At 55.2% G+C, this 13,424-nt stretch overlaps 2 protein-coding genes across 3 annotated transcripts in view; both read right to left on the reverse strand.

The window, feature by feature from the left end:
* Positions 1 to 1,026: 1,026 nt before the first annotated feature.
* DDOST (dolichyl-diphosphooligosaccharide--protein glycosyltransferase non-catalytic subunit) lies at positions 1,027 to 9,308 on the reverse strand. The gene is made up of 11 exons (XM_024554312.4): positions 9,068 to 9,308; positions 8,736 to 8,846; positions 4,764 to 4,850; positions 3,930 to 4,033; positions 3,702 to 3,796; positions 3,332 to 3,425; positions 2,907 to 3,055; positions 2,420 to 2,567; positions 1,735 to 1,855; positions 1,520 to 1,626; positions 1,027 to 1,433 (listed from the first exon to the last, which is right to left on the reverse strand). Exons 1-11 carry the CDS (start codon positions 9,240 to 9,242, stop codon positions 1,284 to 1,286), a joined length of 1,341 nt encoding a protein of 446 aa, XP_024410080.2. The 5' UTR covers positions 9,243 to 9,308; the 3' UTR covers positions 1,027 to 1,283.
* Positions 9,309 to 11,464: 2,156 nt separating this feature from the next.
* Positions 11,465 to 13,424, reverse strand: part of KIF17 (kinesin family member 17) — a 39,062-nt gene continuing 37,102 nt past the window's right edge. For both annotated transcript variants that reach the window (XM_045190972.2, XM_053921236.1), the window contains 2 exons: positions 13,108 to 13,228; positions 11,465 to 11,985 (listed from right to left, as the gene is read on the reverse strand). In XM_045190972.2, the coding sequence (XP_045046907.2) occupies positions 11,807 to 11,985; positions 13,108 to 13,228 (300 nt within the window). In that variant the 3' untranslated portion in view covers positions 11,465 to 11,806. The remainder of the gene's footprint in view (positions 11,986 to 13,107; positions 13,229 to 13,424) is intronic.

Raw genomic sequence — 13,424 nt, forward strand, 5'->3', positions numbered from 1 at the left:
CAAAAAATAGGCAGCAGGCTGGTGTGGCCCTCAGGCTGTAGTTTGCCAACCCCGGGTCTAGCTGAGCTTACAGGGTCTCACTCCAAAGGAGCACTGACCCATCACTAGGCCTTGCTGTGCATGTGTGCAACAAATGCAAAGGGAGGAGTTCCCTGCACCAGGTGAGAAGACACACTCAGGTGTTGACTGCCGACCACAAAGCCCTGCCTTAGCTCACCTTCCCTCTTCACAGACCTCTGAGGAGCTCGAGGCTGAGCTGGGCTGTTAGATGAGGCTGGGCCTGCACCCCACTTTATAGAGGATCCAGGCCAAGGCAGCTGGTGGCAAACATTTGCACAGTCAGTAGATTCAGGGGTCAGAATGGACACCCATGCAGGCCCGAACAGCGGGGTGCCTCTGCCCTTCCGCTGTGCGTTCCCAAGAGCTCGGGGGTGTTTCTGAGTGGGCATTTTCAGGGGCTCCTCCAGCTACTGAGTCTAGCAGAGCTGAAACACAGATGAAATGGAAATTAACAGCGTAGTGTTTTGTACTTGCCAGATTCCTTCCGATAGCATTTCTTACAGGAATTGCGAAGCATTAAACGCACGTTGACCACTGCAGAGTGCATTTGTGCCTTGAGCTATTTGGCTTTAAGACTGATGATTGTACCATAAAGGAAATTTCGTGGGCAGACATCAACAATGGAGAAGGGATTGCGCATATAATTTTGCACATACTTTTTAGTAACACAGCTATTCTCTAAAGCAAGTGAACACACATTTAAGGTTCTTTTCAACCAAGCAATCGTGCAGGTCTGTTATAATGGCAGGCGCCGTTACCGTAGATTCCCGTTCCCGTGATTCCCCAGGGCCGCAGGGTATTATTAACCTTACTTTACCCTCTGAGAAGTTTGGAAACACTGTCATTTCACAGTCAAAGTACAGTCCGGTCTTCGGCAAAATTAAAAGAGGCCACTTACGACTTCGTACCCAGTCATTACCGAGCACCACCCCCTCCGTCGGCAAAGCACACCAGGGCCAGGCGGGGTTTGAGGGCAACAATTCTCTTTATTTTAGAAACGATCACGACCGCACGTACAAAAACACCACTTAGCATTAGGTGGAAAAAGTCACATAGAAACCATCCCCTAGCCCCCACCCCTTGGAACTCAATGCCGCGTCTCCCACTGAGGTAGAGGCCATGCCACTGCCCTACGGCTTAAAAAACAAACAAAAACACCACAAAGGGGCAAAAACAGCCGCATGAACCCTCCGGCCCACCGCGAGGAGCCCGGGCTGCGGTGCTCAGTCGGACTTCTCCTTCTCCTTCATGTGCAAGAAGACGAGGCTGAAGATGAAGAGGCCGGCCATCATGGAGAAGGCGCTGGCGTAGTAGGGGTAGGCCGAGGGGATGAAGCGCTCGTACTGCGTGTGCTGCAGCGGCCTCACTGACACCTGCAACGGGACACACGGGACAGGCCGGCCACTCAGAAGCCCGGGCGCGGGCGCCCTGGCTGAGAACAGACTGCAGCCCTGCTCACCTGAGTGGAAGAATACAGGTGTGTGTAGCCCAGCCGGTTGTAGTCCACTTTAAACTGGAACACACCGTACACGTCCGGCAACTTGAACTGGACACTGTACTTGCCACCTGGGGAAGATGGACACGGGTGACCAGGGGGGTTTCCCGTGGCCTTCTGAAAGCGAGCTGGAGGCGGGGACCGTCTTCCTGCAGCTTCCCCACGGGAGGTGCTTTTACCTTTCCGCTTCAGGAAGGTCCTCACAAAAGGGTCGATGCGGACAAACTCCAGCTGAATGTCATCCCCATCAAAGGGGACCCACTTGCCATTAGAGAGCTGCTCGATCACGATGCTGTACTCCTGAGAGGAAAGGCCAGTTAGCCGGGGAGCCAGGGCCTGGAGGGGGGGCTGCCACCCCCAGAGCTGCGCCGGATCCTCGCTCACAAACCTGGCAGGCACTCCCAGGACTTGTGAGAACCTGGGCAGTCGGCTGAAAGCCCATGTGGCAGGCTCACCCCTGACTCGCAGCTGCACCTCTTCACAGGCAGTGGAGTCTGCACCCACACCGTGCTCCACCCCTGGACCTGCCGGCCACTCTCGGGCATCCCGGCTTCACCTTCACTGCTCTCTGCCTTTCCCCACGTCTCTTGCGGCAGATTCATCCTCAAACCCGACTCCAAGCCCATTTCTTTTGTGACCCCCCCACTCTCAGCAGTGAGTTGGCGAAGCCCCTCCTGCTTCTGCACCCCCACAGCAAAACCACACCTCCCCCCAAGGTCTCCATCAGGAGTGGGTTTCACTGCGCCTAGCCTGACTTTCTTCGGGGCAGAGGTTAATCTATTCTTCCTTATCAGGCCCCTGAGGCCCAACACAGAAGTATTCCGTGAATGCTCTCGAGCTAGGGCCCCCCCTACAAGCTCTTACCACGAGGTCAGTGACAGTGTAGGCATTGGGTGGGGCTGTCTCGCCCACCCGATGGTGTGACACGGGCCCCACACGGAGCACACCTTCCTCTTTGAACACCCATCGGGAGAGGGCCACAGCGAGCTCATAGTTGCCCGTCTGGGCATACCTGCAGAAGAGGAAACGAGAGAGGCTGCAGCACCTGAACCACCTTCCTTCCGGTGGAAACACAAAAATGAAAGGACGCAAGGTGGTGTCACTTTGGGTGCCACCTATTCAGTACGTGCACAAGTTTGGAAACGTCTCCAGAGAAGCCACTAGAAGAAAAGTGTGGAGTGCCAACACCAGCCATGTAGCCACAAAATCAAGTCCTCAAATGATTTCAAAGCACCTAAAGATCTTAGTCTCTGACACTTTTAGCCAAAAGTCTTCTTCCTCCCCATCGAGTCCTCCCCTTCTGCATGGACCTCACCACCCAGCCGCATGGCCCCAAGCCCCCTGGCCCTACCTCTGGGAGCCGGGCATGGCCTTCTGCACTGCTGAGTTGAAGAAGGCGTCGCTGAAGAAGTCAAGGGAACCGCTGAAGATGACCCGGGCATTGTTCCTGGCCTGGAGCCCAGCGATCAGGAGGGTGTTCTTCCCCACTGCGTGGGGGTACTGGGAACAACATGAGGCTGTCACCCCAGAGAGCCGGGGCAAAGAACAAGCTGCAGGCCTCTAAGATGAGAGAGCAGCAAGCTAGACCTGAACGACCCAGGCCCCACCTGAGGCCGGGACCTGAGACACCCTCCGCCGCCCACACCCCACCCCACCACCTCCCATCTCAGCAGCCTCAGCGGAGTGTGCTTTCCTGCTTAGTTCTCATCTTCAAATACAAAGGTGCTTTGCATGGGGCCTAGGAGCTGGAGCCTCAAGGCTGCAAAGGCCCCTCACCTGGGTAATGGGCTTATCTGGGAAGAAGGAGTAAGAGGTGGAGGAGCCCGTCAGGATGTCCAGTACCAAAGGGTTGTCGGGGTCAGCCACCATCCTGTAGGAGGAACAAGAACCACCCAACTCTGAGCCCACAGGACCTGGGCCCCCCTAAGGGCCATCTTTTGGCTGGAATGACTCCTACTTTCTTAATAGCCGAACGCTAGCTCTCCTCTCGCTGTAACTATGAAGTTTGACTCATGTCATGAAATAATCTCATCCCCATCCTCTGGAGGAAGGAATGTCCCCACATAATCACAAATCTGGCTGGTTCCCTGACAAACAGGGTGATCCCCCTCCCCCGGCCTCTGCTGGCCTGTGCATGCTCACTCACCCAACGCCCCGGAAGAGGACGGGATTCAGAGATGACTTCCCAACTATGGTCGGGGCCTTGAGCAGGTTCTCCGTGTCGGCCACGACGAGCGTGTGCTGCAGCGGCACGGGGAAGGGCGGCAGTCAGGGCAAGGAGCCCCCTATCCAGCGGCCCCCCGACAGCCTCGGGGCTTCCACGCTGAGCTTTGCTAGGAGGGACCGAAACCTGGATAGTGACAGGCCTGATTACCTGGCCGAGGTCTGAGATGTCATAGTTGTGATGGTCAATGACAGCTGTTTTCTCCTCATCAAACTCGATGCCACACTCACTGCCCAGCTCTCGGAGAGGGTCACCTACACGGACCCAAGAGATGCCTGGCTGAGCCCTTATGGGCGGGCCCTGGGCCAAGCTACATCACTTGTCCTGGCATCCCCACGACCCCCTCTGCCGGTCACCCCCAGGGCCCCGCAGCGTCACCAGGCAGGGCTCAGCCCCAGCTGGACTGCTGGACAACACATGGTAAAAGGTGTCAGGTCTAACCCCGAACTGCTAAACAAGAAGCACCGGCCTTCTCCCACCACAAATACGCAGGGACCGGGGCTCTGCACAAATACCCTCCGAAGCAGAGTACCATCTCGGCAAACTTGACCTGGGTGGTTTCCCCCTTCCTTCTCACCTCGCCAAGAACCCCACCCAATGTGGTTTTATAAAGCTGTTAATACTGAAAGAAAAAGATGAAACAAGACTGGCCAGGAGTTGTTCACGGTTGAAGTTAGGTGACAAGTACACAGGGCTCAATTCTCTTCCTGCTTCTAAGTAACTTTTACATTTTCCAACAGGAAACAAAACGAAAATCTGCCTCCCCCACCTGTCTCCTCTTTTTAGGGAAAGAGCCACCAAAACAAGGGGGTAAAAAAACCCCAGGGTTCCCAGCCCACAAAAGGACCCGCATCTCATTGGCGCTGGGGACAGGAAGGGAGGGACAGGATGGCTCTGCACTCGCTCACTCACACCCAGTGAATGCCAAGTTGGCAGCTTCCTGGAGAAGTGGTGGAAAGCACCAGAACCTGAGTTCAGACTTACCAATGTCTGAGCTGGCAGCTACCAGGACACTGCCTCCACCGTCAATAAAGGTGCTGATGGTCTCCACATTGATGTTGCCTCCAAAATCTGAAAGGGGCGCCAGACTCAGTGATCCAGGAGGCTCCCCTGACACTTGGGCAGAAGGCGGGCAGCCCACCAGCCACAATCGGTAGCAGAGCAGCGCCCTCTGGCGGCCCAAAGGAGAGGGACGTTCCCGATGTGCGCGCCCCGATAGAGGGCAATCCTCCCTTTCCCACGGTGATGATCCAAAAATAACGGCTCGAATTCATAAACTTTGAGAGGTAAAAACCAAATAGCCAAACACCGATTTTAGCTGTCAAGTTATTTGCACACTTCAAGTCACATGTAACATATCTGTGTAGAAACGCATTTCCCCACTCACATCATGAGACAACTTCACTTTTCCAGCCACTCGGAGGCTCAGCCAGCAGTTTCCAGGAGCCCATTGCCGGCCCCATGTCCCAGGCGCCTGAGAAGAGCCCTTTGAATCAAGGCCGACGCTGTCTGGCGCTGAGACCAGCGCTCATCTGCTGACTCCTGTAGGGTTTTTCCCTAGTGATCCCGCAGATTTACATCCACAGTCGCCTAACAGAACCACTTCACATGCCATTGGTTTTTAAAGATTTTATTTATTTTTAGAGAGGGTAAGGGATGGAGAAAGAGGAGAGAAACTGATGTGCGAGAGAAACACCGATTGGTTGCCTGCTGCCTGCCCCCAACAGGGGACCTGGCCTGCAACCCAGACACGTGCCCTGACTGGGAATTGAACCAGCGGCCCTTCGCTCCACAGAATGACGCCCAACCCACTGAGCCACGCTGGTTGGGGCTATACTGTTTTTTTTTTTTCAGTGATCACGAAAATTGCCAGCATTGGTAATTGTGAGATCATACAGTTTTTTGGTCAATTTGGTCAGGTGACTACCATAAGCATCCCAAACTAGCTGTAAAAATCTGAATATGAGAATGGCCCTCTTTTCTGAAGTATTTTTCACAAAACAGACAGACAAACGAAAGCATCTTGTGCCTGGGGACCCAACCCCTCATCCTACATCTACAAAGCCGTCTGTCCACTGTCCTACAGAGGCCAGGCAGAGTCTTAGGCAAGTCAAAAACGGCTTCTTGACATAGCACAGTGGTCCCCTTAGGGGCAAAGTCTGAAAACACTTCTGGTTGTCACAAGGGATGCAATACTGCCATCTAGTGGGGAGAGGCCGGGGATGCTGCTAAGCATCCCACAGTACACAGGACAGCACAACCAGGAATTACACAGCCCAAAATGTCAAGCATGCACCCTGGCTGGTGTGGCTCAGTGGATTGAGTGACGGCCTACGAACCAAAGGGCCACTGGTTCGATTCCCAGTCAGAGCACATGCTTGGGTTGTGGGCCAGGTCCCCAGAAGGGGGCACACAAGAGACAACCACACACTGATGTTTCTCTTTCTCCCTCCTTCCCCTCTAAAAGTAAATAAATAAAATCTTTAAAAAACCCTCAAGAGTGCCTCAGGCTTAAACCTAGGCAACCCCATCACCTTCCCAGGCCCATTTCCTGCCTATAAAAAGGGCCCCAGGGCCCCAGATTTTCTGGGTACTTTGGGAGCCATTACTGTACTGAATACGACTTCCTGATCCCACAGAGGCCAAGGAGCCCAGTGAGGGAAGCCAGTGAGGGAAGCCAGGCTGGTGTTCTCACCCCTGAGGGGGCTACCAGTGGTCCCAGCGCCACAGAAGCGCCCTTGGAGCGGGGGCCAGTCCCTGACCCTGACCACGATCCCCTCCAGCAGAGACGGGCCTTCTCCCCAGGAGCACATGAAGGAGCTGCGGCAGCATTTCCCAAGTGTGGGACCCACTCCGCCAGGGGCAGACAAGGTGGCGACGTGCCGTGGGGCAGGGCTTTAAGTAACCCTGAATCTCAGAGAGGGCGCACTCCTCCATAAGAGAGAACGTCTCAGCGTGATACTCGTCTGAAACACTTCCCTCCCTCTGGCTAATCTCCTCTCGTAAGAGGAAGGCCCCGGCTCCGAGCCCCCCACAGGGAACAGAGTCTGGCTGGAACCGAGCGCTGTGCTTGTTCTACTTACAGCCACCTTCCACTGCGAGCAAGGGACACCACCGCCTTCCCTTTTCCGCGGTGAGACTGGGGTCATTACTGGCTTCCTTTTAAATGTTGCTTTGGTTTTTAAAAGCAAGTCAACTTAAAGAAAAATGCTAATTGCTAGCACAGGCGATGTGGAATGTGGTACAAATTGGGAAGGTGGCACAGAAAGTTGGGACCATTTGTGAAAAGCACTGCCCTCTCAGGCTTTCTGACAGGTGCCTCCCACCTGTCTTCTCACCCCCCTCCCCTCCTTCTCAGCGATGCTCCCCCCACCTTCCCCACCCCCAGCACAACTCGGAAGGTTTGCCTGCTCCATCCCGTATGCCCCAATCAGGGTTTGGCAACGCATTCGGAGACCCCGTCCTTATCCCATCACAGGAAGACTGAAAGAACTCCAGCGCAGGCTCTGTCCCATTCAGAACCTGCTTCAGGGTCCCAGCAGCAGGAATTTGGCAATTCAGTTAACCTGTGGAAGGCTCCTTTCGCCTGCCCAGTAACTGGATGATTTTAACTTATACAACCTGGGGTCACTTCCATCCAACCACACTTGCCTCCGAAAGCCAATTCCAAAGGCACGTTTCTGGGGGGAGCTGAGGGTAACGTGGTGATGGGAGCCTAGAGGAAAATACTTCAGGGACCTGGCTGAGCCCGACCACACACGAACTACAGAAAACAAAGCAGCTGCTCATGAAGTGCAAGACTGCCTCAGCGTCGTCAACTGACGGCAGAGACGGCAGTCCTATCTTACCGCGACAGGGACAGGCTGAGTCCTCTGAGAAAAAGATAAACTGAAGCCACTAAAGAAGAGAATGACTAGGATGCCCGCCAAGAAGCATGGCAGAGAGAAACAGCCAAAGGGATCAGGAGTACTTAGCCTGGGGAAGAAACAGCTGAACAGGCTACAATTACGTGAAGGCTCTGCCTGTAAGTACAGTGAGCATCAGACTTATTCTCCAAGGCCCTGAGGAGTAACAGGAACCCCTTCCTCCTCCCCCTCACCCCAAGTAAAGTAAGAAGTAGGAGACAAATTCCGCTTTAACATAAGAACTTGACAGAGTTGTCCAGTGGTGGAGTGGACTACCTCATGAGACACTAAGCTCTCTGTCACAGGAAAACTGAAGTAGGAATTGGATCATCTAGTAAAGATATTCATTCTGGTCAACAATTCCCCAGCCCTCTGGTGACCTCTAGACATATCCACCCAGCCTCATAGACGGGACAGACTACACAGTCACCAAGGGTGTTTTCAGTCTGCAAACTATGAATCCACCTGAATTCTTTTTTTTAAGATCCCATGTATTTATTTTTAGAGAGAAGGGAAAGGGGGGAAAAAGGGAGAGAAACAGTGATCGGTTGCCTCTCTCATGCCCCCAAATGGAGACCTGGCCCGCAACCCAGGCATGTGCCCTGCCTGGGAATGGAACCGGCGACCTTTCTGTCCTCAGGCTGGTGCTCAATCCACTGAACCACACCAGCCAGGGCTCCACCTGCATTCTCAAGTTCAACGGCTACACACCTCTTTACAGCACACTGTATTAATAGCATTCCATTTCCCCTTTCCACACAGGCCAGCCCACCTAGGAGTTCTCCATCTTTCCTATCAGTCATTTTACAGACAAATTCACTTCTCAGATTAGCAGGGCTCCATGGTCTGTGGCTACACTTGACTCTACAATCTTCAGGAGATGTGCTCTCTGCTGAGCCCAGGTTAGAAGTTAACATGTTCCTGTCACTGGCAGCAGCTGCGGCCAGAACTGGAGACCCGTCCCATGACCCAGAACATGCCCAAGATGCAGAAGAAAGCGACAGATCAGTCCTGAGCCTCCAATCCCCGTTCTGGGGAAGACGCCCCTTACCTTCTACCGAAGGGGAGAAGATGATGAGATTGTCATAGAGAAATTCCCCGTACTTAATAAGGGACAGGCTGGGGTCATCTGCGGTCTTGAATGTGAGTTCAAAGCCCCGATCTGTACAAGGAGAAAACAGGGAACTGAGGCAGACGGGACGCAAAGGGAAACCGCCGTTTGCAGAGATCACGACCACCTCCCGTCATCCCCAAGCGACAGGCCAGACCTGGGCAGCCCGCTCGTGGAAAATGAGTGGGAGGGAGGGTGGCCAAAGTCCTCGGGCTCGGGGACCTTTCAAACCCCGGACTTTCACCCGCCGCCCCCTCGCACTCCTGACTCACCCTTCAGACTCCGAAAAAAAAGCGAATGCGTCTCCCGCAGGTTGAGGTTGTCCAGCAGCACTAAAGTGCGGGGGCCGCTGGCGCAGACCAGGCGAAGTGAGGGCAGCAACAGTGGCAGCAGCAGCAGCTGCGGCCATAACAGGGACCGAGCACGGGCCACAGCACCACGCTCCATCTTTCTACTCCTGCAAAAAGAACCCAAGCACCTGGGAACCGGAAGCACCCGGTCTAAGGTTGCCCAATCGCTGCTCCGGGTTGTGGAGTTCTGCCCGGAAGTGGCCTGGGTACGCCGGTGCGGGGTTCCGGGTGCCGCCGCTCGGACTATAGAATCCAGGAGCACCACCGGAAGTGCCTTGTAGTAGGCAGAACCTCTGAATTGTATTGGCGGAAGGGGGGCGCGGCCCCGCCCCCTCGAAAGGAAACGGCGCAATCCTAGAGGGACAGCTCTGCAATCAACAGGGCCAATCAACAGGGATCTTCATGAGTACGGTAGCGTCCCCATCGGGAGCTGGAGTGGCTGTGGCTGCCCGGGCCCAGCTCTTCAGTCCTCACTGGTCAAGGACAGACTCGGGACTAGGAAGCAGGTCCCATCTCCACCATCTCGAGAGAGGAAGGGGTTGGAAAAATAAGATCAGGGGTATTTTATCTCCTGCGGCTTCCGGGCCCAGGGGCCTTGGCACGGGCCTGTGCTGCCCTGTCTGTTGTCCCACGCTAGAGGCAGCGTGAAAAGGCAGTGGACTAGCCTAGCGATTAGAAAGCTCTAACTGGGTTCATTCCCAAACTCCGTCTGCCACTAGCCCTTTTACCCGCGGATTTCACTTCTCTTCAGGCCACTGTCCTAGGCTGAAAATGAAAATAGCCAGAAGCATTCATTCTCCTACACTTTTGTGTGCCTTTGGAACAGCCCTGGGCTCTTGGGAGGACCGGAGCAGGTTTTAAAGCGCCAGTGCAGGGCTAGGCTGAGCAACCACTCAGTAATGCAGGCTCCCACCCTTTCTAAATTGATCTAGGGTCGGGACTCACCTCAGAGCTGCCCCAGTCCCATCACAGTTGTAAGTTAAAGCCTCCACAAGAAACTGCAAGACTTCCCCTCTAACGCAGACCTGAGGCTGCCAAACTGTTGCTTAGGAGTCTGCCGCAGCCAGGGACACCCAAAGGCTTTCACTCTCGGGTCCTCCCCTCCACTCATCCCCGAAGCCTCATCCTTAGTCCCTGCTCAGGACTTAACCTGGAATAGGTCTCCTCCAGCTTTAGCATGTCCTCAGCTTCCCCACCTCCTGTCGTTTGCTCATGCAGCTCCCTCTTCCGGGAGCCCCCTCACCATACTCCTATCTTAAGCCTCCCCAACATTCTCTCCATCCTTTATGGGAGCCTCCCCACCATGTTCTTCCCTTCACCAAGAGCATTTTGTTTCCCATGAAGACCTGATCCCACTTCCTCTTACTCAAAGCACAGACTGCAGCCGGCCTCAGGTTAGGTTCATCTCCGTAATTACCTAGGCGCCTGCCACGCTGCCCCAGCTCCTCCAGGATGTGAGCGCCCTGGCCCAGGCACATGGCTTGTTGCATATACCACAATAATTAAAATACAGAGGGGGATGAGGGGCTGACACAGAGCACCTGCTATGCACCCGAACTTTAGACACTCACTCATTTTAACTTCACATTAACTCTGTGGGGTGGGCGTTACCCTGTTGCACAGATGAGGCTCAGGGTGAAATGAGACTTAGCACCTAAGGCCAAATCTCTTCCCTCAGAGTGTGAGCCCCTCCCACAGGGCTGGTCTGGGCTACCAAGGGCAAGGGGAGGGGTGCATCCTAGGTCTCTGGGGTGGCCGGGGTTCATTTTGGCCGAGTGAGGACACCCAATTCCAGCACAGCCCCAGAGAGCTGACAGGACCTGGGCTTCAGCAAGACACGGCCTATTTTCCATGGCAAAAGCTCTGCTTTCCTGGGTCACAGATCCTTTGAGAACCTAGTGACAGTTCGGATGTCTTCCCCAGGAAAAAGCACTTGTACTCACAGTTGCAGGGAGTAGCACGAAGTTTGGAGCCTGTTTGTTTTAAAGGCCTCAGATACTTAAGAACCTTATTCCAAAAAGAGCTTCCCCTTGGAGGCCAGGCAGGTAGGGGCCCCAGTGACGCTGTCAGAGAATCAGGGAAGGGGAACTTGTAGGTAAAAGTTTATTGGGGCAGCTTAAGGTGGAGTGGCCTCCTTGGGCCACAGACCAGCCGGGAGAGGGCAGCAGGGGAGCAGCTGCTTCAGGCCTTGGGCACCCCTCCTGCAGGGCTGCCCCCAGGAAGTGGGGCCACGTGGATGGAGGCACCAGTTTCAGTCACCAACATGTCAAGCTTGATCCACGTGGAAGGTGCTGCGCACTCTGTCGGGGCTGCTGGTGAAGGCCTGGAGGCAGAGCTGAGACTCCTGAGCCCACCGAGGCGCTGAGCAGCACTGGTGGGCACGAACGGCAGGCTCTGGCAGGTGAGCAGATGGAAATACTGACGTGGCGTTGAGAGCTGGAGTGGGCCTTTCTGAGGACAGTCCAGACTCCGAGGGGCTCCCACCCCAGGCAGAAGTGGGCTCTCTGGGGAACAGGGAAGGGAATGTGTCTTCCCAGGACAAGAGCCCCCTCCAGTGCCCTGGTCACTATGGGGGCAGGCGGGAGGAGGCCCAGTTGGGGCTGCCCTGCAGGGCCTGGCAGTCTTACAGAAGCCCAGACACAGGGCAGCAGGCAGCTGTGTTCACAGGGGCTCACTGCCAAAGCTGCTCTTGCTTTTCTTACGCTTGGCCTTGGTGAAGGGGATGTCAAGGGACTCGAGGCGGAAGGGCCGGGGCTGGGGGATTTCAGGGGCCTGGGCGGGTGGGATGGCGGAGTTGTTGCTGAGCGAGGAGCTGAGGCCTGGTGGCGAGCTGTGGCGTGCTGTGGGGAAGACACCAGAGGGCACTGGTAAGCCAGGAGTGCAGTGTATGGAGAGAAGGCGCTGTGTAGGTAGAGAACCTGGCCCAGCCCCCGCCCAGCCAGAGGCCCTAGTCCCACAGCTAAGACCTCAAGCTCTAAGCCCCTGCTCTGGGTGAGGCCTCAGACCCAGCACTGTGTCTGTGTCCAAAGGGTCTGGGCTGGGATCTCAACCCAGACAAGCCTGGATTCAAAGCCCAGTTCCACCACTTCCTAGAAGTACAGCCTCACTTGGATCTAAGCATTCTGACTAATGTAACCCCCTCAGTGGTCCCAGGATAAGAGTGGTTTTTTTCAGGAACAAATTGCCCTTTTCTCCCCAAAGTTAAGCTGTCAAAAGCAGCTGATCAGGGCTCTGGACCAGCCTGAGACATTCTTAGAGCCACCCTGAGGCCCGCCAGAGACGCCTGGCGGAACTTTCCGAGGCTCAGTCTCCTCATCTGCAGCGTGGGCACAATGCCAGATTCTCAGCTGACGTTAGTTTATTTCCTGTCCAACTTTTCCCTTCTTATTCCTCAACTCCACCCTTTCTGTCTCTTAAATAACCTCAGTGTAGAACTGAGATGTAGTTTTCACTGATGTTTTATAGGAAGTTCTGTGGTCTTTCAGTTTTAAAAACAGGAATGAAATGATTCTCAAAGTGTTTTGCTTTGTGGCCCTGTCTGCCCCCTCTTGGCTCCTAGGAGAAAGTCATGATACTGGCCCAAAGCCGTGCACCTCATGGCAGGGCCCCGAGCAGTGTGCTGGGGCCTGGCGTGTGTCGGGGAGGCGGATGAGTCAAACAGTATGTCTCTCCCATGAGACAAAGGGGTAGAGCAAAGGGGAGACTGTGTGTTGAGCAGCTACTATGTGCCAGGCTCTGGGCTGGGCCGTTTTCCCATCTCGTTTCACCTGATCCTGAGAAGTAGATGCACCCCCCTCATTTAATAGCTGAGGAAACTGAGGCTCTTCATGGGAGAGAGAGAAAGGGTTTCTAACCCAGGCTGTCCGACTCCAAATGTACCCCATCATGCCCTCCCAGCAGGCAGCGGGCCCGGACGGCTCTCGGGGAGGGACTGGAGGGCAAGAAGTGGGCAGGGTACTCACTGAGGCTCTTCATGGGGTCCGTGCTGAGGATCTGGCTGGCCCTCTTGGGCCGGAAGTAGTTACTGGCAATATTTTCACTGTCACTCCGACTGAGCATCACCTTGTAGCGGTCTTCTTCCTGCTGAGATTCCAGTCCTCATGGGTAAGAGCCCTCATTTGTGCAATTCGTATGTGGGCCCCCACCCAGGGCCCAGCAGCCTCTGTGTTCCTGGTGGGAGGGGGCTTCCCTGAGCCTCACCACCTGCTCTGCTGTGCCCTGCCACAGGCCCGGACCCCGGGGTGGGCTCGGGCAGACCAGGGCAGGGCAGTCCCTGTCT

The sequence above is a fragment of the Desmodus rotundus genome, chromosome 3 (genome assembly GCF_022682495.2).
Source record: "Desmodus rotundus isolate HL8 chromosome 3, HLdesRot8A.1, whole genome shotgun sequence".
NCBI lineage: Eukaryota > Metazoa > Chordata > Mammalia > Chiroptera > Phyllostomidae > Desmodus > Desmodus rotundus.